The 26,174-nt window shown below is 38.2% G+C and overlaps 1 protein-coding gene across 1 annotated transcript in view; it reads right to left on the bottom strand.

Annotated features, from left to right (window-relative positions):
• Nebl (nebulette) overlaps positions 1 to 23,186 on the bottom strand; it is a 117,856-nt gene extending 94,670 nt beyond the window's left edge. The window contains exons 1-5 of the mRNA XM_051205639.1: positions 23,104 to 23,186; positions 22,941 to 23,012; positions 14,494 to 14,598; positions 12,112 to 12,222; positions 5,040 to 5,150 (exon numbers count right to left, since the gene is read on the bottom strand). Of these exons, the coding sequence (XP_051061596.1) occupies positions 5,040 to 5,150; positions 12,112 to 12,222; positions 14,494 to 14,598; positions 22,941 to 23,012; positions 23,104 to 23,184 (480 nt within the window). The 5' untranslated portion in view covers positions 23,185 to 23,186. The remainder of the gene's footprint in view (positions 1 to 5,039; positions 5,151 to 12,111; positions 12,223 to 14,493; positions 14,599 to 22,940; positions 23,013 to 23,103) is intronic.
• Positions 23,187 to 26,174: the final 2,988 nt, after the last annotated feature.

Below are 26,174 nucleotides of genomic sequence, written 5' to 3'. Positions count from 1 at the left end.
GTGTGTCACATACTATGCTAACTAGTTTATGTGCACTCCTTAAGTCCCCACCATGTCCCTGTTGGAATCTGTCTTGACTCAACTGAACTCTATCAACGCTTCCTTCTAGAAACAGAACCATCCTCCAGCATCTCTTATTTTAGTTATGGGTTAGAATAGGCTGATAAAGGGAATGCTCTTGGGATTTTGAAAGTAGAAGGGAAATAGATGTTTGCTCTCCAAGTACAGGCATACACAGATGCGGGGGATTCACAGCAAGCTCTTCAGGGTTATATAATGGTCATTTGAGATTCCTTGGTTGGGGAACTCATAAACTGAACAGAAGCAAAGCCTCTGTGGATGGTCTTTGAAGAAAAGGTGATGCACTTGGAGAAGAGAGAGAGGCTCAGACAGATAGTGCCTTCAGAGGACAAGCATTGTCCAAGCAGGCAGACCTGAAGGTGACAAATCTCACTGGACCAGAACCAGTCACTCTGCTACTCCAGTGAAGAACTATGAGGTGAAACTAGACAAGAAAGAAGACATCCTAGGTTGATGGAGGAGAAATGAATAGTACAGTCTACAGAGAGTTAACGGTGTTCAGAGTGTAATTGCTCTAAAGGAAATGCTGCTATCAGAGCACCTTCTTGGATCCCATCACACTGGCACATAGACTGGAACTTATTTTTAAGCACTGCACACTAAATACAGCACCTCATACATACTGAAAAGTACCATCAGCTAAACCACAGCCTCCAGACAGGCCCTCTTCACTCACTTAAACATTATTTTCCATGAAAAAACATAAATAAATGTTTTGAATAAAAGCACAGGTATGGCCTGATGCTATACAGCAGAGAGGAAAAAAAACTGATTTTCTAAGAGATGGAATAAACTAGTTATAGCTAGAACCAATCTATCACTTTTGTCATCATTTTTTATAAGTCATTAGGTAGCCAATAAACATTTTCTTATTCACAATTTGATCTCATTTACCACCACAACCTCTGGAGAAAGAATGAGTAATTCTAATGATTCTTTCTAAGAGATGAATCAAACATTAATATTTCTATTTTTAATGCTAAATCCTAAGTCACTGTTACTGTTAATCGCACAGGGAATTTCAGAAAGCCATAATTGTCTTCCCAGTATCATTTTACTGAATTATCTGCAAGATTTTCCACTTTCTGATGGGACAGAAACTTAACTGCTGATAAGTTGTTGTTACTCTTAGGACAATACATACATCATGCTTGGGGAAAAAATCAAGTCTCTCTTTCCTCTCACTGAGCAGGTTTTAATGCACATTGAACTGGTTAGCAATACAAACTTAAGAAAGCTAACTATTCCAGTCCTACCATGAGCTTCCCAACCTGGAAAACTAAATCTAGCTACTTGAAATCCACTTGACCAGAAAGACTGTCCCGTTCCTAACTGTGGAAACTTGATGAGATATAATAATGGAACCAAGGTTTTCTTTACAAGCCTATCTTTTGGTGGGAAATCACAGGAGAAAAATACCTCCAGTTTCTCTAATTATATTAGAAAAATGTGCCAGGGGCACATCCCTTCAAATATGAAAGGATTTAGATTGGCTGGTTTGAATCAGTTTTTCATGATAGTATCAATAAGAGAGAGGTTTGTATCAATAGGAAAGAGGTTTGGGGACCTTTTTGAATTTGCCTTTCTAACCTAATACATTCCTCATATTTATTTCCTAGGGATTTGACTCTTTAAACAATTAAACTTCTCTTTATTGGTTTGAGTTAACTGTCATATCACCTGAAACTCTCAAATCACCTCCCAAAGCTGGAGGAGGCCACATAGGCCTTCTGTTTCATGAAGGAAGGAGACCCTCTGTTCAGCTCTTCACAGATATCATCTCATTTAAAACTTGAGTTAACCCTTGGAAGTAACTACAGCTGCTGCCCCCATTTGAGAGATGTGAAGGCTATGCTCTTTAGACAAGTAACTTGTCCGTGGTCATCCACACTGTTTGCCAAAGCAAATAGTTTCATCATTATCTAATGCCAAATTCCTTTTGTAATGTGTGCTCTAGTAGAGACCTTCATGAGGAAGGCTGCTTTTGCTTTTCATCGTCTATGATCACTCGGCTAAAATTTTGAGTTATGCAAGAGCCTACCACTACTCTCTGCCACCCTGAATACTGTTCACCTTAAGGCTCCGGGTTACTTGAAGGTGACCTGGCAGAATCATTTGTTTATTCGTATATGTTTAAATAGAAAACCTGAAAATCACTCTTCGGCCCACCGGAGAGCATCCTAGTAAGAGGTGGGGCAAAGAGGAGCAGCTCTGCAAGCTCCAGAACACAAACAAGTGCCTAGCCTTGGATGGATGGAGCTTAGAAAGCTGGCTGGATTTGTGTGGATACGTACAAAGCTAACAAGACGATTTTCATTTTTTGTAGAGAATAATCCGATATTTATTTATTTATTACTTTCTATCTCTGTCTCTCTGTCTTTCTCTCTCTCTCATTCTGTGTGTGTGTGTGTGTGTGTGTACCTGTGCAAACTCGTGTCTATGCCATAGCATACATGTGGAGATCAGAGACATTTTCCCCCTTTCTACCACAAAGGTCCCAGGGATCTAAATCAGGTCATCAAGCTTGACAACAAGCCTTCACCAACAATACCACCTCCCTAGCCCCCAATTTTTATTTGATATTAAGTCATTTGTGTCCAAGACTAAAGTGACATCCCCAATGTAAAAGAATAATTCTACTAGGAAATTCTATGTCTCTGTTCTTCAGGCAGCTCCTGAGAGATAGTGCTTTATGTTTTATAGTCCTGAAGCAGAAAGTGCATGTCCTGGCTCTCCCTGCAAAGCCTGTTGTCAGGACAGCAAGTGTATTGTTCTGTGATGCTTGGCTCAGGGAGAATATCAACTACCTCAAGGTAGAATACAAACATCATTTTTCACTTTAGATCTGAGTAAATAGTCTTAAAACAATTTCTAAATCCTATTATATGTACAAACTTTGCATGTAAAGGTTGAGCCAAGTCAGCAGAGGAATGTAAGTAAACACTTGCTTTCCCCAAAAGTACACAGTAATGAACAGAGGAGAAAGGGGCTTTCTGCTCTAGTCCCCCCATCCCTCAATCACAGACCTTTTAAAGGAAAGACAGAATTAAAATGATAAGCCTGGGTCTTATCATAAGGAACTTCAGTATTTGAATTTCAGGGAACAACAGAGTTAGACAGGGTTTCTGCAACTCCAGGGAACACTAGCCTCCACCGCAGGCCACAAGCTACCCGCTAACCACCAGGCTTGCATTTGAATTCAAGGTTTCTTCAGTTCAAACAGTGAAAATCCCAAGATGTGATTCTTTTTTCCTGCAGAGCACCTGAATTTAGACAATAACTTCTATTGCCTCCACCCTTTTAGTTCTCATTTAAAGGCTTGACTAATTGCCAATGGCCTTTCAGAGGGGTGTGTGATGGCCCTGAAAAGGTAGAATTGGGAGTTTGATTCCTTTGGTCTCATTTCATTTGTCTACAAAATGCAGCTCAACACAGCATTCTTTTAAGAACTGGAGATGACCAGTCTTGGCACAGTGCCTGATATGTGGCTGAGCTGTGCAAGTAGCAGTTATGAATATTACAGTCCCTCTATGAGCAAACAACACTTTGCAAACCTTTCCCTTAAATACTAACCACACAGACAATTGCAGACCCTAAGCTTTTTCAGCTCCCACCAGCACCAAGGTGTCCATGGGAACACTCTGGCATTGGTGAGTAGCTTATGTTTGGGTCATAATGTCAAGCCTCACTCTGATTTTCACTTAAACACTTACAGGCTGCAAATTAATATCAAGTAACCATGCACACTGTGCAAAGAAAGTGCTATAGTGTTTGAGCCTAAAGTGTCTCCTGCAGACTCTGTTTTGGATGGTTGGTGACAAGTCTGGGGCATGCCTTTGAGGGCTATGGAACTTTTAGGAAATAGGCCTTTACCATCAGAAGTAGAAGGGTTTGGGTGGAATTCTGAATGCTATGTCTTTCCCTGGATCCGATTTGGATCTCTGCCTTCTAGTGTGAGATCATTCTTGCATCTTACATTCTTGCCTTCATGGATACAACCACTCCAGATCCTTTTCAACATGGGACTGCAAATTCTCTACAACCATGAACCAAATGAATAACTCTTTCCTCCCAAAGGTTGCTTCTGCCAACTATTTAGTCACGGTGATGAGAATGACAACTAAAGACTAGGCCCGGAAGGCAGTCACCAGAATAAACTGTTTATTTTGAAATGAAAGTTTCTGGTTTTATCCAGATCTTACAAAGAGCACAACATGATAGGGCAGATTCTATAAGAGATGATGAAAAAGGAAGGCTTCTAAGAAGGGGTAGGGGACTTCTTGTCCCACCTAGATCAGGATGTATCAGTACTGATACTAACCCACCAAGAACCTAATCAACAGTTCATACATTCTTTGGAGCCCAGAAAAGTCACAATTCTTCTATAACTTGGGAGAAATTATGTTTCTAGGCTGCAATGACAGCAGTAATCAATAAAATGCATGGAAGCCTTGAAGGACTGGGTAACTTCAAAGCAAAGAAGGAATGTGCTGTCTTTAATGTCTTTCCTCTTGGATCCTGCTCCTAAATCATTAGGAACCTGCTTTCCTAGTCTGTATCTTTCCCTGTCTTACATTCAATAATTTGAGCCCCATAAGCCTTCTAAAATAAAGCAAACACTAAAACTAGAGTTTGTAACTCTTCTGGAGCCCTCCATTCTGGAGTAGAGACCATGAACTTCCACACAAGGTAAAAGAAGTTCAGTAAAGGCTGATAACCAAACTAGTCACAGCATCCACATGAGTCTTGTTCAAAGCAAAATTTACCATGCCTGAAATGTCTAACAATTTAAAGGTATCCAACAAAGGCTTTAATGACAGTCATCAGAATAATTCAAATAAAAAATGTTAACGTCCCTGTGACTAGAGTACCATAATATTTTAATCTCAACAAAATAATCCTAAATCCATTCTTCCCCCCCACAAAAAAAAAAAAAATGTAAGAATGAGCTTGCTTACATTACTTTGGTGTTTGTTGACCTCCATGGCATGTCTCACCTCCGGAGGTTCCTTCATGTGAGCGTAACCTGAGAGCCCTTTCTCAGCATCATGCTTCTGCTTGTAGGCAACCTTCAAACACACACAAGGATTAGATTCACTTAGAGGTGTGTTAAACACCCTGTGCTAAGTTCCTCTGGTTTGCTAACTGACAGTTAAATTTGCCTAAGAGTCTCTAATAAGATAATGCTCTCAGATCAGTGTTGTACTTTAGATTCATAACTCAAAAGTTGCAGTTTATCTCAAATATCCTTAAACAAAAAATTAAAAACGTCAATTTTATTCATCTTCCTTATGTCTTGGCAGCAGTTTGGGGAAATCCTCAACAACCAAGAGCTTGCAGGGTTACAAATGTGCAAGGTTAAATTTAGAGGGAGCAATTGACCAAGTAGAGAGCAGTAAGAATGTGTCAAAGTGAATTGTTTACTTTTAAAGATTAATTATTTTATTAATTAAGTTTTAACTCTATATATGTCTGTGTGTCTGTGTGAGAGAATAGATGGGTGGGTACAGATGCCCAAGGAGACCAGAGGCATCAGATAATCCTGGAGCTAGAGTTACTGGTGGTTGTGGGTGTCAGGAATTGAACTCTAGTCCTCTGAAAAGAACATGTGCACTGTTACTTGCTGAGCCATCTCTCCTGTGCCATCAATTATTTTATGCTATGAATTGCTTTTAAATGAAAGGTTCTGATTTTATATAGACACAAATGATTGACTTATATAATATGATAGTCATCATTAAATTTCCCAGTTAGGGAGACTATTTAACATATAGGCAAAATTCTCAGATAGTTCAAGCCTAGTTCTCCATAAGGAATACATCATCCCAATACTGTCCATTAGTACCATTCTAGGTTTTTTCTTTATTGGGCTGGATAGGGGTTGTGGAAAATACCTCAGGAAGTGGCATAGCCAAACCTGACAACATAGCTGGTAATAAAATAAAGTCATAAAGGAAATCTTTTCTTATCCTCAGCCTTTACCATCATCTTATTTATTTCTCTCACAATTCCTATTAGCTATTTATTTTTTGAATAATCACCTATCATCTGCCTTCCCTTACTGAAACTCTCTGAATGCACACACTCCACAATAGCATCTGAAAAAAATCAGCATCAAAGGATTTGCCAAGTCATTACCAATTCATGACCAATGACTAACAAATGAACAAATGAAAAAAGTGAATATAGGAATAAATGAAAATAAAAACTGGAAGAAAGAAAAGCAAAATGCATTTCAGTATATACAAAGTCTAATGATGGCAAGCACATTAAGTGAACTTTAAATTGCTTGATATAAGGCAATAAAAGCAAACAAAAAATAAAATGTGAGGACAGTGTTCAACAAGAACAAAACAAAGTGTCCTCTCAGTAAGAAGAATATAGTGAAACTTAATGGAAGAATTTGTCACCAATATGAGTTCCTTGGGAGCTATTTTGATATCTTACACATCTTTTAATATCCTGTGCTTATCATAGTGAATAACACAGAGTAAAAATGCAATAAACTTATAAAATGAATGGATAAATGAGTTTTTCAGCATTTTCATAAAGTTCCACTTCTCATAGGAGTTTATAAACAGAACTAGGTTCCAACTTAACTTTATTAATACAGCAGTCCAAAAGACTCAAGTTGTAAGAATAAGACTATTTTTCAAAAAAAAAAAAAAAAACATGCATTGACTCTTACTGTTTTTAAAAGCTGTATAGCACACTCTCAACACTTCAGTGGCCTCTCTGGCTCCACATTTAGATATTTTCTTGAAAACTTTTACTACTAAGTATCATCCTGGGATGTCACATGCTCTAAATATTGTGAGCTCTGTTCTTTCAATCAAACCTCCAACCTGTTCTCCAGAGCTAGATCTGTGTAGCTGCAGGGAGAGAAACTAGCTGACAATACAGAACTTCCATGTGAGAAGGCAGCCTTCACCAGCTTCCAAGCGTTCATCCTGTCCACATGGACTGAAGGGCTGAACTTCCGCACCCTACAAGGTGCTCCCAAGATCGGATTCCCAATTAACCTTCCCTAAAGTACCTGGGATGATCTAACTTATCTTGTGAGAATTACATAATTAAATCCTGCTTATCATTTTCCAACTGCCAGATGATATTAACACATCTCTAGGCTGTGTGGGAATTTCTGAATATTAACACACTTAAATCTGGTTCAGTCCAATCCAGTCAGGTTCCTGTGTCCAATCCTGTACATTTGGTTGCTTACCAAGACTCAGCACTTCATACATTCCATGTATAATTCCTCTTGCTATGGTGTGTTCCTCTGTTTACTCAGGAAGACACATAATTACGATGAACATCTTTACATTTTTCAACAATTAGTTAAATGAGAAAACTCCACACAGGTTGACAGTCCATTACCACAGTTACTTATGTTTTATATTATACCTCTGAAGAAAGGGAGGGTTTAACGGGTGGCCAAGTCAATAAAACCATGAAAAACTTCCATATTCCATATTTGAGACTGAATACCACAAGTGACTTCATAAACATAACTAATGCAGCCAATCATTTTATGAGTTATCATAGAAATAGTGACTCATCCAGAATGATTTGAAAAAGCACTCTTTCTTAAAGAGACTTCATAATTTTCTACTTTCAGCTTTTAAATAGTCATTTCATTTATAGCTGCTACTAAGCAGTGCTTTAAAACTGAGCTTGCATCAAGTTGGAGGCAGCTGAACTTTAATTTATCATAGCAATTTTCTTCCTTTAAATAGCTAATGGAAATGATGTCAGCGATGCCAAGCTTATATGTTTTCTGATAAATTTAATTTTTAAAGGATCTGTCAGTTTGTAATGCTTCCCTAACTTCAATCTATTTCCTCCCACTTTGAGAGTACTCAGAGCGCTGTGAGCTGCACAGCCAAATCAAAGTGCACCATCAATAACTGCAGAGTCTACCCAATGTGTGTGTGATAATGTATTTATATTCATCATATTTTGTCCTATAGTAGGATTTTTTTTTTGAAATTTGGTTCTATGTATCCCAAACTGACCTAGAACTCACTATATTGCCAGGATGGCCTCGAATGTTGATCCTCCTATTTCCCTCCTGAGTGTTGGGATTACAGGTTAATGCTTAGTTTTACTTCCAGGAGATTTTTCTATTATACACGAATACACACATATGCATACACTACATACATACACACACACACACACACACACACACACACACTTACTTATAGGAACATATATATATATATATATATATATATATATATATATATATTGACTTACAGTCTACTTTTAAAGTATCACTCAAGCAAGTGTACTGTAGTTCCATCCTCCAGACAACTATGAACTGAGACACAGAAGCCTATGGCCACTGCTGACACAAACATGGAATCTCATAAGTTTGCTAAGTTCTAGGACCAAAATTACCTAGATCACTTCCGTGTTGAGGGAGTATTCAGCCCTTGACAGGAAACAGCCATGTGGGCAAGAATCCCATCACTTTATGGCATATTCCATTCCATTCTTGGGTTTCTTTAAGGTTTTTAATTTTATATAACTCATAAAATGGTTTCCTATAAGCATTAGGACTATTTCTTGAAGTTCTTCCTACCAAGCACATTCTATAAGAAAGTATAACCATAGCTCAGTATCCCTTTCAAGCTAGTTACCAGGTGGGAATAGGTAGTCTAGTGATTCTGAGTTGTAAATATGCAGAAGAGCTTTCATCATGTCAATTCATTTTGATTTCAGAAATGTAGGGGAAACTTCTCCCTTAAATACAGCCAACATATAAGGCATGCTGAATGTGCTCCTCCTCTCAAATTCCTTACAGCAGAGTCCACTCAAATATACCACAGGCATTTTGTTTTCTTCATAGTGCAGTCTGGAAAACTGACAATCTTGGAATAGAGTGTTCAAGAGTATGTGCAACTTGATTTCAGACAAGAGTTTGTTGAAAAGTTAGGAGATTGTAGGTCATAAAAGTAATCAGCAAGACACTTTCTATTCAAGCCTGAGGATATCACAACTACATACAGACACTTGCAGATAATACATCTTCTTTCTTGCCTTTTACTTCCAGGTAAAATTCAGAATCAGTATCTTAACAGTAATAATAATAATATATATATATATATATATGTGTGTGTGTGTGTGTGTGTGTGTGTGCACACACACGCACACACACACACACACACACACACACATTATTATAGTTGTGTCAGCCTTTGAAACAGACATCTTATGGAGAATCAGTTTTCTCATCACAGGGGAAGTATTCATAACTTGTAGTGCATACCAGCCCTCCCCTGTAGTATCTATCATAGGAGAACATGGTAAAAATTTACATGGTAACATCCTAACAAAAACATGACAAATTATAAAATATCTTCTATGAATTATTTTTCATGTTAAGTACTACTTTTCAAGGTTTGATGTGCTTACTAAGAAGGAGAGAAGATTCTTATACTTAAAAAAAATTAAATTCAAGTATCCTGTCTTAGTTTGGGTTTCTATTGCTGATATGAAACACCATGACCAAAGCAACTTGGGGAGGAAAGGGTTATCTGTCTTATACTTCCACAGTACTGTTAGTCATTGAAGGAAGTCAGGACAGGAACCTGGAGGCAGAAGCTGATACAGAGGTCATGGAGGGGCGCTGCTGACTGGCTTGCTCCTTATGGCAGGCTCAGCCTGCTTTCTTATAGAACCCAGGACCACCAGCCCAGAAATTGTACCACTCACAAAAAGCTGAGTCCTCCCGCACCAATCACTATTCAAGAAAATGTCCTATAGTCTTGATTACAGCCCCATCTTATGGAAGCATTTTCTTGATTGAGATTTTTCTCCTCTAGATAACTTAAGCTTGTATGTAGTTGACATAAAACCATCCAGCACATATCCCAAACTGTCAGCTCACCAATCACAAACATAAAAATGCATTCCTTTTTTTTTCTTGCATAATTGTTACTTGTTCCACATCAAATGATGTGTTGTAATTATATGCTTTGTTAAGTGGCCATGTCATCAACAAAGAGTTAAGTGACCAGATGTTGGCAGGACAAGTAAAGGACATACTCATCCCAGTCAGCCATGCAGAATCTCACCATCACATATTTTTAGAATTGTCTTGCATAGTTGAGATAGACTCACTGCCAAGCTGAGGACACAGTGAATACTTAAATTTAGAATAATGAATTACTTAAAGATGTTCCAAGTAGAGTTCTATGCTTAGTATTTTTCCGGGGTAATTTATTTGGGAATTATTTGAAATCCAAGGCATAACTACTTAAAAATAAAAATAAAAATTTAAAGAAAAAAGTGGTTTTCTGAAACAAGGCATGTGGCACATGACTTCATAATACTAGCTGAAGTGGGAGGATTGTAAGTTCAAGTTCTACTCCAGCTGTATGTATGTATGTATATATAGTGAGTGAGGGGCCAGCCTGGGCTACATTTGAGGCTATCTCTTTAAAATGTACTCTAAAACAGAAACATATTGATTGATGTAAGGAGTAGGTTTTTCCTCCTGCGGCCGGTCTTGTCCCACCACCGCGCCTGTCCCAATTAACACACTGAGACTCTGTATTTGATATAATGCTGTTGGCCAGGTACTAGTTTCTTATCAGCTAGCTCTGTCTTAATTATTAACCCATTTCTGCTAATCTATGTATTTCCAAGTGGTCTCCTCTTACCCTCGGAGAGCCGGCTGGCGTCCAGCTCTCTCCAGACTCTCCATCTTGACTCCTCCTTACTCCTTCTTCTTTCCTCCTTGTCCCCTAGTCCCGCCTATCTTGCTTTCCTATTGGCCAACAGTGCTTTATTCATTAAACCAATATGAGAAACATATATACATAATGACATCTCCCATCAGATTGATAAGAAAGCAAGAAGTAGACATTGCAGGAGAGGTGAAGTGTGCATGTGCAGAGGACTGAGACCTTGGAGGCAGATTAGCTATCTATGCATGTTCTGGCTCTGGTTTCTACTAGATGTGTGGCCTTGAGAAAGTTCCTCACCCTCTCTGTGCTTGTTTCTAAAGCCCTACAATAGGGATACCTGGTGGAGTTGTTGAAAGGATCAAATGAAGAAAAGTGAAAAGCACCCAGCTGGCACATGTGTGCTATCATAGACCTGCATGACACATGAAGAAGATAAACTATGCGTAGGGAAGCTTGTCTTTAGAAGGACTCCAACATATGCAGCTGTGTGTATAGTCCATATGTGCTGGGGACTGCTCCAAGAACAGACAGGAAATGAGCCCAAGGAGTTTCTTCCACCAAGTTTAGAGGGATGAATAACAGAAAATGAAGTACAAACCACCAACACCACCATCATCAGATTGTGATATGAAGAAAACAATGAGCCAAAAAGCATCAAAATAACCTAGGCTGAAATTCTGTAGCAAGAAATTCAGGTGTGGAGGACACTCAGAATGCCTTACCTGCCAATCTCCTCTAAGGGAAACCCCACCTCCTACATTCCTGAACTCAAAATGAGCTTTCATGATGACATCCCTTCCATTTTTGTGCAACTTAGAATCATGGAAATAGTTACTCTCATCAGGTGGAGTCCCTAGGTAGTAGCTGCAGATCTCCTGAATAGAAACTACATGCCAAGAACAAAGTAGTGGTGGAGCATTGGTCTAGCAAAGGGAGCATGGACTTGCACATGGCACAAACCAGCCATCACCCATGTCCTTGACTTTAAATGCTGCTGAAATGTTCTTGGCTTAGGGAGCAGACATTAAATTGAGACTTATTTGAAGTAGCTCTCAGAAGTCCTTCTGTGAAGCAGTGTGGGCGATGCTGGAATCAGCTCTTTGAAGAGAAATGAGTGGGAGGAGGTAAAACAAAGAGGTGACCAATGACAGACCTGATACCTGAAGGCTCCTTCATTTTCTGCCGTTTCACCTGAGATGATTGGCAGATAGACCAGTTGCTTCCAACATCCGTTTAGTTTAACCAGACTAAATTTATCTTTGTGGTACCCAAGAAAAACAATGTTCATAAAAATGCCAAATAACTTCCATACAGTTACAAATTTGAGTCATACCTCACTCTGAAGCTGCGACACTTCTCTTGCAAAGACACTGTCAATGGTAGCTGGCATGTGCTTGTATAGACAATTGGAAAGATCAGCCTTAATGGTTCCTTTGTATTTTGCCTAAGAGGAAAAAAAATATAAGCTTTTTTTTTTTTTTTTTTTTTTTTTTTGCTGTTGGGAATACAAAAGAAAGCTTGCTTTAGAAACATAATTGGTTTAAAAACCTGCAGGCTATTTATATTTATGTCAATAAATCTGATGGGCATATTCTGAGGGACAGAAATAAATAAATCTAGTGGATTGTAGAGAGAGCTTTAAGTGTGATATGGAAGGACATGGGAGTGTTTCTTTTCTGATCTGTGCATTTCTGAAGTCTGTATGTTGAGAGTTTCATGTGTTTGGCCAGTGAACAAATGGTCTAAGGACAAAGCAACCTTCTAGCCACACAATACAAGGCATTGGAATTTATTGTTTAAAACCTAAAGGCAAACAATAGTAATGACTAGACACTGGAGGACTGTGAGGTTAGATAACAGGAACTCAGACAATTAGGTACAATGAATATGTCCCTGTGTTCTACAGAACTATGGGGGGACATGGTTCTCAACAGATTACTATTTATTTTGTGAAAAAAATGAATATGGGAAGACAAAGGCTGCAGATAAAGAATAAGGCAAGGACAAAGTTCCCCTGAATTGCTCAGGGCCTATCATGTGTTTACGGAAACATGACACTCATCCTAGACGTATATACAATTTTTGTGTGTCTGATAATAAAAACTGTTTTTAGGAGATGAAAAACAATGTTAACTACTAAGTTCTTATCAGAATACACTGTATAAATGTATAGAATTGTCAGGTTAAGTCCTTAAACTTGTATAATTAAATAATAATAGTAACAGGAAGATGAGGAATATTCTTTTATTAAAACCTTCTTGGCTTCCTTTGCCACAGTGGAAGATAGAGGCTCATTCACTCCATCTCTCTATCCTGTGTGTGCACATGCGTGTGTGTGTGTGCATGTGTGTGTGTGTGTTTGTGAGTGTGTGTGTCTGTGTGTGTATGCATTTCTGTGTAATTGTGTGTGTTTGTGTGTATGTTTGTGCATGGGTATGTATCTGTGTGTCTGTGTAAGTTTTGTGCAAGTGTGTGTGTGTGTATGCATTTCTGTGTAATTGTGTGTGTCTGTGTGCATGTTTGTGCATGGGTATGTCTCTGTGTGTCTGTGTAAGTTTTGTGCAAGTGTGTGTGTGTGTGAGTGTGTGTGTTCAGCCTGCATGACTATGAACAAGCTCTGTCATTACTTGAAAAGACAAACAGTCACCATTTCCTCTTGGGAAAATTGGGTTTTAGAGATACAATAGGTCACCACTTGTAATTTTTGCTCTGCAGTTAACTCCTTCAGGAAAATTAATCAATCACAAATTGAGAACACCAATTTCTCTATACAAGATGAATAATGTAGCTAACACAAGGAAAAACGATCATATTTCTTCATGCTCGGTGAATGAGGCCTCCATAGCCCTCCCCACTCAGAAGTTGATTGATAGAGCATATCCTTCATAGGCCTTTTGTCCCCATAGCTAAAGATGCTGTTAATAATAACAGAAAATGGACTGGCTTTCTCAAAATTGTTCCACATTACTAGATAATCCTGAGTGTATCACATTTATCTCTTTCCAACACAACTTACAAAACACTAGAGGTCAGTCATTTACAAGGCTGCCTTATCCGTTCTCTTCTTCAAGTTCATTCACAGACTAATGCAAATCCTCAGCATAGGGATTACAACATGGTGCTCCAGGACCCACTGTGGACTGTGGAGCTGAATGCCCAAAGGAGAGGCTATGTGGCTTGTCAACTGGAAATAGAGTGATTCCTTCACTTTGCTTTCTTAGCCAGTGCCTCTCTCCAGCTGAGTCTCAGCCTACTCAAAGAGTTCATTTAAAATTATTTATCAAAGATGGCATACTTGATTGATTTAGCTGACAAATTTTACTTGTTTTTTCAGTATGGTATTCAATTATCTACCTCCAAAATATGTACAATAGGAAATGAATAATTTAAAACTTCTAAAATTAACCATGCTACCAGAATTTTCTCCTATGTAAATAAAAATATTTATTTTCATAATATAAATTTCATAATTTCATAATATAAATTTCATAATAATATAATGGATAACTATAGTCAAAATACAGTATAACAACATACACCAATGGAATACAGTAAAATCAATTAACACATATTAACTTGGTTCATAGAAAAAATTTAGATGTGACCAATATTCAGTGTTTCTTTCAAAATTATTCTCCAACTTTAATGTATATTTTTATCCATATAAACCCAAGAAAGAAAAGCATGGTCCATTTGATGGCTTTGCAGACCTTACCTCAGAAATAAAAGCACCAATATTTTTTACATGGTTTAGCATAGGGGTATCAGTCACAAATGTGCACTTGTCCTTGGATTTTTTATACTCTTCTTTATAATGGATCTGAAAAAAATAATTAACATAAGGAGATAAAAACAACTGTAGAGAACTTTTAACAGAAAGTTAAACTACTCAAGCTCAAGTCCATTTGATGAAGTATAGATGGGAATATAAGATCCTCCTCAAAATAGCCAAATCAAGATATCTGGTCCAGGGCTGCACAGGCAATGAGACACTAAGGGGGGGGGGGGACTATGTTTTCAATATGCAAGAGGTTCAATCCTGAAGCCTAGGGAAATGGTTCAGTGGGTGAAGGACCTTGTTCTGCAAGCACGGGGACTAGAACTCAAATATCCAGAACCTATGTAAAAGCCAGATAAGTGGCGGAAGCATCTGTAATTCCAGCATTCCTACAAGATGATGGAAAGTGAAGAGGACAGAATCATCAGGAGCTCATGGGCCAGGGGATGTTTTGAGTGGAGACTCTTTCAAAAAAGAAGGTTGTCCTCTGACTTTCCACACACATGCAGTGGCACACACCTGCCCATACTCACACAGATATGCACAAATATGTATCATTCAGACATCCTCTCTCTCTCATACACACACACACACACACACACAGAGACAGAGAGAGAGAGAGAGAGAGAGAGAGAGAGAGAGAGAGAGAGAGAGAGAGAGAGATCAAACCTAAGCATACTAACCACACAGACTTTGGCTTGAAACAGCTGCCTACCTCAAGGTAAGAAACAAGAAGTCCTCAGAAAAGATGGAAATACTGAGATGTGGGGGCAGAAACTAAACAAATGGATGTTACTTTTAGCATCGTTATCTTGACAGGCTGGAGCAGAAAGGGGACTTAAACTGTGACCAGAACAGGTGTATTACTAATTAAGTCCCTCAAGTCCAACTTCCCCAATTTATCAGCACCCATTGCCTCCCTCCCACCCACCCCTGCCCAGAATGCTTTCCAGGTGGAACAAATCATTCCAGAATACCACTGTGCTATGAGTGGGCAGATTCACCAGAGAAAGCCTTCTGGTGACTCAGTTGAGCACTCTCAGTTTTCTCAAATTCACTGGGAAAATGAAATCATTTGCTGCTTCTTGGGGAGAAGCCAGAATAGTTCTCCTGGGCATGGGGTAGATTCCACATGATACATAAGCTCAAAAAGTATCAGGATATATGGAGAAGGGTCAACAATGTCTTCCTGTCATGTTAACTACTGGACAATCTGAAAATTGGCTAAGGCAGATTTCAGAGAAATCATGAAGATGGAAGTCATTTCCTGAAATTTATATCTTTCTGTAATAGAGTCTTGTTTATCTACACAAGACTATAAATACTTAGGCTGGAAAAAATGTCTTAATTCACATGATAAATTATATGGTCTTCCTAATTATAATTCAAATGTGATGTTTACTTGTACCCACTACCCAGCCCTTAAGAGGACATGATTAATATTGATGTAATGGGCTAACATTCCACAGAGATTTTCCCATATGCAAATCTGATTTGAGGGGCCTAACCTGACCTGAGGTGTAAACAGATACAAATACAGTAACTCATTTCAAAATTCTGTATTTCACTGCTGTGTCTCATAGATATTAATGTCTACCATATTAAACACTTGCTTTATTCATGAAATCAACAGGAGAACATATTTATCTTATCTGAGAACTAAATTACATTTTTTTCTTCTCAAAGATTAGCCATAATTTAAGGTTCCTGCAAATCTCTCTCCTCAGTCACTAGTAATTAAATCGTTAATGGCAGGATGATAAATACCAGGCTATTTTGATCATAGGGGGAAAAAGTATCCCTGTTATATAATTAAGTGTGAGAAAAAAAAATAGCCTATCATTAGGCTTAAGTTTGCCTCATTATTTTTATCTTCTGCCACCATCTTTCCCATCACGATCACATTCTTCACCACAGTGGTATGTGCTTATGGCTGGAGGCCTTCTGATAGTGCCTGGCAGGGACTAAATGCCACAGACAAGAGCTGGGGATGAGGGTGAGGTATTTACTTCTTTTGTTCTGTGGGCAAATAGTTCAGCCTTGATTGTGAGGCCCCATGACCTTCTTTGATCTTTATTTAAAAGTTGAGCGCATTTACATCTTTAAATTTAAGTTAGCATTTTGAAACTTAAGGTGATTTGCCTATTGCTATTAATCTAATTAAATGTGTTACAATTACACACACACACACACACACACACACACAGAGAGAGAGAGAGAGAGAGAGACAGACAGACAGACAGACAGACATATACACAAACACACCCATACCATGACCGGTTCTGGGTTTCTAATGAGTTTGTGTGTATAATTTCCAATGAGTTTGTATGCAATTCCTAATGAATTCCACAATATGCATAAGTAAATGCTCGTACGTTTTTACACAATTAACTCTATTACATATTTGTAGCATTCCTATGCTGGTGTGATAGGAAATGATAAATGGATGAGAACATCAATCAACCATACAAAGTTTCATCTAGATATAGATCACCAAATAGATGGTTATTTATAACCTTGTCTACAAGTTATAATCAAAGACTGGCTCTATCTATTGGTGAGATTCCCAACTATACCCTTTACTTCTAACACACAGACCTGTATGGGACTCAACCTCAATCCCAAAGGATAAACTGGCCTAACCCAGGCACAGCTGTACCATTTTCGTTGACCCCTGATCAGCCAGGGACAGTGTAGAGACAAAGAGGCAATAGGTCCATCACAAGAGATTCAGTGCAACCTTCTAATATTCTGGGCTGACAGGAGACGCTTTGCACAGTCCTCTAACCTGACATGCTTTTATCTTTCTCCCCTAGTCACAAGGGGCAGCAGCAATGATATCATGAGGTGAAAAGCCAGGACATTAAAACAAAACAAAATAAAACAATGCTGAAGACAAGGAACAAGGGAGACTGTATGGAGATGGAACCACCTACATCAGACTTTACATGTGGAGAGAAAGCAATCTCTCCTTAATTGAGCTCTCTTACTGATACTTGCAACCTTCTGTCTCATAGAAGACATGCAATTCAACATATTTTCAAATTAAAAAAAAAAAGTACGGCAAAGTTGGTGGTTTCGTGGTCAATAGGATGTCCTAAACATTTACTTTCCCCTTGACTTTTCCCACTAATCCCACAATGTTACCAATAAAATTTGAAGGGAAATAGGTGCATAGTTGCTTCCTGCCCATCGTTCTTTTGATGAGTACAAGATTAGCTAGCTAATGGCTCAAAGTAGATGACAGATGTGGAAATGTTTGTGAATATCTCTCCTTACATGCATGCTCATCTAGAAAGTCTTTGAACAAATGAAACTACATACATTGAAAGTAAGCCTTGAAAGAAAGAACTATAATTTGATAACAGCTTGTGAACTAGCAGGTCATGACCATGATTACTCTTCCAGGGTTTCTAATAGAATCTGAGATTTCTCTGGAGGAGTAGCCATGGATTTTAATGTTTTTATCATTGGAAGAATTTTTCCACAGCAAACAAGTTTATTTGCCTGAAAAAAGAAATGTCACCATTCCCATGCAGGTGAACACCCTACAAGCTTTGAAATAAAATATTGAATCAGGCTACATGCAGATGAAGCCTAATTTGTTTTATACAAGGTTCATTCTGCCCACTTATATGAAACCTACCAAAGAATCCTTTTTGCCCAGTATTTTTTATGCCTACCTGTTAGAAGGTTGCTAGACCACGATTACAGATGCTCAGTCTAGAGGACAAGTCTAACTGTATGAGGAATTGATTGAGTGTTTGGCATCCAAGATCAGCTACAAGAGTTTAGTTAGGGAAACAAGAAATGTCACACACTTAAAAGGAAAACTAAGAAGGTGCCAGGGAGGCTAGATAGATGTCCCTCAGGGCAGGGATGTGAGGAAACTCCCTGACATGGGCAAAGTGGAAACTAGATGAGAGAGAAGGAAAAAAAAATGGAAAAGGGGGGGTGCAATGGGAATAGGAAAGAAAAAATGTTTTATACTTAAAAATGTTTTATACTGAAGCCACTTGACCCGAAAAACTGGCATTTCTCTCTACAGAGAATCCACATGGTACAGCCTCCCAGGACTGACCCCCCAAGCCAGTCTTACTTAACATTTCTACATACTGTCTGGGATGTGTCTGGATATAGCACTGTCTCCAAGGCTTCCAACAACGCCCCACCCCCACCCAAGCACACACCTCTCAGAATGAAATGGCAAACTTAGAATGAGCTTCAGACACTCAAAGGGTGAGAGAAAAACACAGGAAGTGGTTATCCAACCCGTCCCTCATGAGCCTACAATCATTCAAACTGCTATAAAAAACAATAGGCCCAGGCTATCAGGCACAGTCCAAAATTAGGACTGAAAATGACTCTGCTGCCCACAAGTCTGTGAAACTCCAAACAGCATCATGAGAAGCACCGGGAACAAAATTAAAGATAATCTCACTCATAGTCCCAGGCAACCCACAGCTACACTGTAGGGCACAGTTCTGATTGTGATACTGCCACAGAGATGTATGAGGCGAGAAGAGACCGAAAGAAGGGTAATTGGACCAATGGAGGGCATATAAAAAAGCACCCCATGCAAAGAAACACATTACCTCCCACACCTGTGTTGGAAATGAAGCTAACTAGAAGGTGACTGCTAAGCTCTGGCCTCAGCTAGCACTCCACAGTCCCCTTAAACCTTGTCCCCACCAGTGCTAGGCAAGTGGTCTTGGACAATCATTCAACCTCCCATTTGCACACCTGTAAGTTAGGACAAATGTGTCCTACACAGAGGCTTGCTGTGGTAGACAATAGAAAACTGTGGTGAGGGGATGCCTAGCAGCAAGGAAGAAAGCTATCCGGATGGCCAAGGCTTGAGTCACACTGATCTTGTTTCAATCCCAGGGACCTTGCCACAAAATTGCCCTCAAAAAACAGGAAACAGCAAGGAAATACAGATGCCCCTCCAGGACAGGATGGAACGTAAAACCCCACCAAATCATTTGAAGGTTCCTATTTTAGTTTAGGAGAGTAGTGCCCTAGGGTTAAATGTGGGTCACCAATCTAGTCCTGCATAATTAGAAGCAACATGCAATACACGCTCAAGCCTCATTCAGTGTGATAGAACACTATATATATATATATATATATATATATATATATATATATATACATATACACACACACACATATATATATATATATATATGCACATATGTTTATACACACACACCTATTTATTTTGCAGACCTTTCAGGTACTAGAGAGACACACTGGTGCTCAACCATACCTTCAGCCTTAACATTTGGTTTTAAAATGATTGGGTAAACCCTTCCTTTAATTTTTATTTTAGAAATTGGTGTGATTTTTCAGAAACTTTATTAATCCATGCAAAAATTCTAAAAACTAAATGAGTGTCTTAGGAAGTACAGAATTCTGTGATGAAGTAAAATGTGAGCACATACCCAGGCATAAATCAAGGGGCAAAAATCATGTTCTGAATATTTAAGTAGTACAGACATTTTTCCATGAAACATGAATCTATAATAAAAAGAAATTTCTCCCATGTGTTTGATTTCACCTAACAGGGAGAGAAATGGCATGGAGTTTGCAATCACAACATGGTAAGAAGGCATTGTACCTCCCTACAGGAAGGTTCTTAAGCCACCAATAAACAATTATGCCCAAACACTCCAATAAATCACATTCCTAATTAAAGCCACAGCCCAGCAATAATTACATACTTCAATAAAGACATATCAAAAGCAGAAAAGGCACTGCCTTCCGAGCTAGGTTTTAAATGATGACATTGCTGCTACTAACGTTAGTCTGAGAGACAGTAATACGTTTCCCATGGACATCCACTATGAGAAGTAACAACAGAGCCAAGAGAAAGGGCTTTGTGTTCACCTCCCTATTTTATCCTCTGTTCTTCCATCTCCTTGCTTCTAAAATGGGGGAAATAGGAGATGCAACATCACAAGCTACAGCCCCTGGCACATAGTGCCCAATAAGTTCTGGCTGTCACTGGTGTAAAGGTCATCACTGTCATTGTCACATTCTTATTATTGCAGCTTACAAAGAATTTTCACATACATTGTTATTACTAAGCAATAACACAAATAAATGTTAATTTAAAATTTAACTAGATCACATCATGTCAGGCATATGGGAAGAAGTGTGCACATTTCCATTGACTACTACCTTTTTTTTTTTTTTTATCAAACATGGTCTAATAGATATAAAAATTACAGATGGAGTGGCTTAGAGTTGCCAACATTTATCCAGTTATCAGTGTTGTAAAGAATAGATGCAGCATTTTCAATGTACATTTCACCTTAGAATTACACTTGAAGAGCTAAACCCACCAACATCAATAACATTTCCAAGATTATCAGGCAAGTTGGCCTTGGAGAATTGGCCAATAAACTACCCTACTGCCCAGGAATCAAACTTTGCATATTAAAAACAACATATGCAGACAGTTTTGCACTCAATCCAGAATGTAGGCACAACTACACTTCATTTCATAGAACTTCATGTTTTGTTTTGTTTTGTTTTTCATGTGGTAGGCTCTCATCCCTAGTGAGAAATATTCTTCTTTATGCATTAGAATTCTATTCATATACCTATAATATATATGCACAGGTTTACATTAAATAATTCTAGGATATCCTTGGAATACAATATAAACTAGCTTTAGTTCCTTAAAAATGTTCCTTTTTATAATGATATTATTACACACACACACACACACACACACACACACACACACACACACCCTATATTAAAAATAAATGTAGGTTCAAGTAAACGTTCATTTAGGAGGTCTTCCATGCTGAAAATCATTTGTTCAGACAGAAGTCCTTCCAAGATGAATTCTAATTTTAAAGTCTTGGGAGTTCTCAAACACCATGCAATTTAGAGCGATTGCACAACTTAGATGAGACAGGACCTGGATTGGGAATGAGAACAATTGTTCCAGCAGAAGTTTCCTGCCGATTGACCTTAGGAAAACTACCTAATATGTTTGTGCCTAGTTCTATGATCTAGAAATGACTGCTCTAAGAGGTGACCTCAGACCTTCCAGACCCTAAACATCAGGAAATCATTTTGTAGAATAACCCGGAGCAGAGATAGTTTTTAAGAGGCATTAATTATTTTTTGTTGTCTCCTGATCCTGTCTTTTTTCTTTTCCCCACAACTTTGTGTGGGTGATCAGTTCACATCAGGTAAACCTTGAGAAAAGCCTTGGTGCCCCAATCCCTCCTGCCCCCCCTACTCAGTGACCACATGTGTACGCCCCCATCCTGTCTCAATAGTAAAGATGTTCTAGGCAATACCATAGACACGTCCGTGTCTCGCTTCGAGTGCAAGAAACTCAAGTCATCTTTAAAAAAAAAATTAAAAACACAAAAAAATTTACAAAAAAAGCAAACACACACAAAAAAAATACCTTTTTAGGCCAGAGTTTTCTACAGGTATTAATGAATATTTTTCTTAATCCTTATAAGTTTTATGTGTTTAATATTGCTTAATACCAGTAGCATTAATTTATACTTTTGTAGCAACATAATATTTTTATAAACAGCCAGTGCTTGGCTCAACTCTTCACGGGGGTTTATGCAGGGCTATCTTAGGGACCCTGTGTACCATGTACTGTATTTAAAAAAAAAATTACCTAGTGTCACACTTGATGTGTTAATTAACAAAGATGTCGTTGGTGGTCTCCTGTATCACTGGTGTGGATCCAGCAGTCCTTCAAGGAGCCACGTTGCATGGGGGTTGAGTTGCCGGTTCTTGTGATACATAAACTCCCAAGGCCAAACTTGTGGGTTTATTTAGGATTTTCTGTGTGTCCTTTGGGGTGTTTTGTTTTTGGTTTGGATACTGTTTCTCCATTTTACAGCCAATTTGGTTTCATGATGTTTAAAAGTTTTACTGATGTTAAATGGAGGAAAGGAACAGAAAAATTTTAAAAAAAGAGATTTTTACAAAGTAATAAAATTTAAAACTGAGCTGTTTCAATGTTGCTGTTTTCACCTGTCTGTTCTTGTCCAAAAGTGGAATATTCCCATGGAGAAGAGGAAGGTTCCACTGGGTTCCTTAAGTCACCAAAAGCCCCAGCCCAAGATTCAGTTCCTTCCTGACCCCCCGAACCATTTCCCAGCTGGTTGTTGCCAAGGCAAAAAGGCATCCTTTCAGTGACTAGAGGATCAGTTGCCTAAGTGCGTTCACAAGTTCATGTCAGTGTTGTATTTATGGTTTTATAATAAAACAACCTTTAGGAAAAAAAAAAAAAAAAAAGAGGTGACCTCAGGGTTTCTCTCCAGCCCATGACTGCCCCACAGCCATTCCATGTGAACAAAGCAAAAAAGACAAAACTCTTTAGAGCCACTCACATCACTAATGAGATCAGTGCACTTTCTGGCCAGTTCCATGCTTAGGTCTTCAATAACAGGTTTAAGAAATACCTATGGAAAATAAAAAGAGAGAGAAGGGCCATTTTCTCCTTGTCTGTTAAAGGACTAAGTCCTGGTGGTAAGCAAGTCCTCTGTCACTCACCTTGTCGTCCTGCTTTTCTTCCTCCTCCACTTTTTCCTCTTCAGTTTCATTTTTTACATCCTCAAATGCAGGCGTCTTCATTTTTACCCTATCAAAATATTATTGCTTTAAAACTTGTTGTGTCTTTTCATGGACCAACACACCCTTGTGCTCCAAAGTCACTGGAAGCAACAGGCTTGCAGGACTTTATGCCTGGCTCACGTCACTCTCCTTATCTCAATGGTGTGTCAGTGAACACCGAGGATATTCGGGGTCGGCCAGGCCTAGCCTCACCAGTGAAGACTCCCATCTTCTGAGCCAAAGCTCAGCTTCACAAACTTAATTAAAATCAGCATTCTGTGGATGGCTTAAGACAGAAAATGTTGTTATAGTTCACTAACTCAATTCATGAAAAACAAAAATTGGTTTAAGAGGACTGGAAGATTCTAGAAATCTACCTAGCTATAACACCCAAGATAGCATGGCCTAAAGCATGTTATCTCAAAAATTTCTCAACTTGATCTAAATAAAGCTTTCTCTGGAATGTCACACATGGCTCTGTTTCCACAGAGAGAATCTGCACCATACAAAGTCATTTCATTAACTCAAATTGAATGTTTTATGAGATTTTAACATACTTCTCACATCCCCCAAAACTACTCACTTCGTATTAGCTGATTAGAGGCTAATAATTTATTACAAAAAGCCCTTTGAACCACTTCAAAGAATCTATTCTGAGTTAATTATGACTGTTAATCTCAAATTAGGGAATACTGTATCACATTAATTGTAAACATTATTAAACATGAGAAGTTAAAATTAATATATGTTGATATTTTATTTAAGACTTCTAGAAACATCACTGCTTCAAAAATAACCATCCTCTTTGCATTTTTCTCATTGTGTGAATATTCACAAATTCACTAGTCATTTTTTTAAAATCTCACTGTATTCCACATTTAGAAAATTAAGAAATTAAGTGATCATATTTGTCATGTGGCATATCGCACTAGTTCTATAATTATGAAAATACTTCTTACAGAAAATTCTTTGTTGTCAAGTTAAGCAATTCTAAGAATCTATCACTCACAATGTGCTAACCCAGCTGTTTAAATTTTAAGATAAATTTGCTTTTTACAAAATTATAGCATATCAGGGATCAGTATTATAAAAATACCCTATGGTAACTAATTAAATTAATTATATAAAATACATCTTTATCCAAAGTAATATATCATTCCAAATAGCCACAAATGATACATATTTGATTTTATCATATCTACTTTTAAATGTATTTTAACAAGTTATAATTTTTCAAATAAAAAACACTGAAGTTAAGCATCCCTAATGTCTATACATCCACTGAATGTCAATTAAGGTCGAATAGTTATCCTGAAGTTATGGAGCTTCACTTTACATTTTACACTTCAACTATCGAATGTATATTTATGTACTTATCAACTTTTTAAAGAAAAATGCCTTAGCCTGACCGAAACTGAAAATTCTAATGAGTAAGATATTCTGTCTGCACAACTATCATAATACAGATGGTTTTTCAAACTATTTTCTGCCAGGTAAAATATGTTCCACAAAAATGGTTGATAAAAGGAAGAACAATGATATAAAACAAATCTACTCAAAAACCTCTAAAAGAATTTCTATATCTGACAAGATGAGTGACAAATGCCACAGTGACACATGCAGAGATCTGTGATGACCGTCAAAAACCCCACCCAGTTTGCTGAACCTTCCATTTCCCAAACATGAATCCAGTCTACGTCATCTCATCCCATCTGTTCTGACTACCACTGACTCTTAATGACATCTTCTACCTTCTGTGAAATGTGACTGAGGGAGACCTGACTATCTTCTACAAGAAGTGTTGGCTTTTTCATTAAGCAGTTCTAGATAGAGATCAAATTAAAGGCATCCCAGACACCACTAACCAGAAAAATGCCAAAAAGAAATTGTCCCCAGAATGCTAAATTGGGAAACCTTAGATAAAAGCCATGTCACATCAGCCTACAAGAAATTCTTTGTACATTAAACTTGTCCTTAAGGAGAAATATTGTGAACTATAATTGTTTCCCTCTTGTCTTCTCCCAAAAGACTCTGTTGCACTACCTTCAAGAAGGAAATACTTTCTATGGATGAAAAATTTCTATAAACGTTTCTTGCAAACTTCTAGAAGTGCACACACACACACACACACACACACACACACACACACACACACACACACACACTCCTACCAAAGCTGTTCAAGATACACCTCTCAGTTTCTACTTCATGGCATGAGCAGTGTCTCTTCTCATTTCCAATCATGCTCTGCGTTCTCATTGGCACTTTACTGGGCTGCACGAAAATAATCCATCAAACCTTAATGCATGAAAGTTTCAAAGATACAACCAAACACTTCACACAATATAAACACATTATTTTTTGTTTCTTTTAAGAGGTTGGAATCAGAATTTTAAAATTACAAGGATCCTTAGTAAATCTTTAGGCACTGAGCTTAATCACAAAATCTTGTATTCCCAGCATTTTGGCAGATGGGAGCTAGAGAATCACAAGTTCAAGGCTAGCCCGCCCAAGCAGCTACAGAGTGAGTTTCACACCAGTCTGCACAATTTAGTGAGACCTTGTCTTTGACATAAAAATTAAAATATAGCTAAGAACAGACCTGGGTTATTACCAACTTTTCTTGGTTTCAACAAATAGGTAATTAGCCTTACACAGCTTGGAACTCAGTACTGAAAACCAACACAACCTCCGCGCCCCCCCCCATCCCCCAGCCTCCACTTAGTGTGCTTTCCTTCAGAGAGGACAAACTTAAGGCCAACAACATTTAATGATCTGCTTCATTTGAAAAACGATGTAATGAGTACTGGGTGGATGGGTGGAGCACTGGTCTCAAATCTAACTGGAACCTGCTTATTGCACAGTGACACTGCTGTGTTGGCTCTATGCATGTCGAAGAAGATACAGTGGTGAATAAAACATACCCTGAAAGGAAATAAAAAAATTCGAAACGTTCTGGGTAAACTCTTTAATGGACTTTCTGGCAAGCCACATATGCCATGACTTTTGAT

Source organism: Phodopus roborovskii, unplaced genomic scaffold (assembly GCF_943737965.1).
Source record: "Phodopus roborovskii unplaced genomic scaffold, PHOROB, whole genome shotgun sequence".
In the NCBI taxonomy this organism is placed as follows: Eukaryota; Metazoa; Chordata; class Mammalia; order Rodentia; family Cricetidae; genus Phodopus; species Phodopus roborovskii.
Note: the sequence above shows the minus strand (reverse complement) of the source record. Positions and strands in the feature narration are given on the sequence as shown.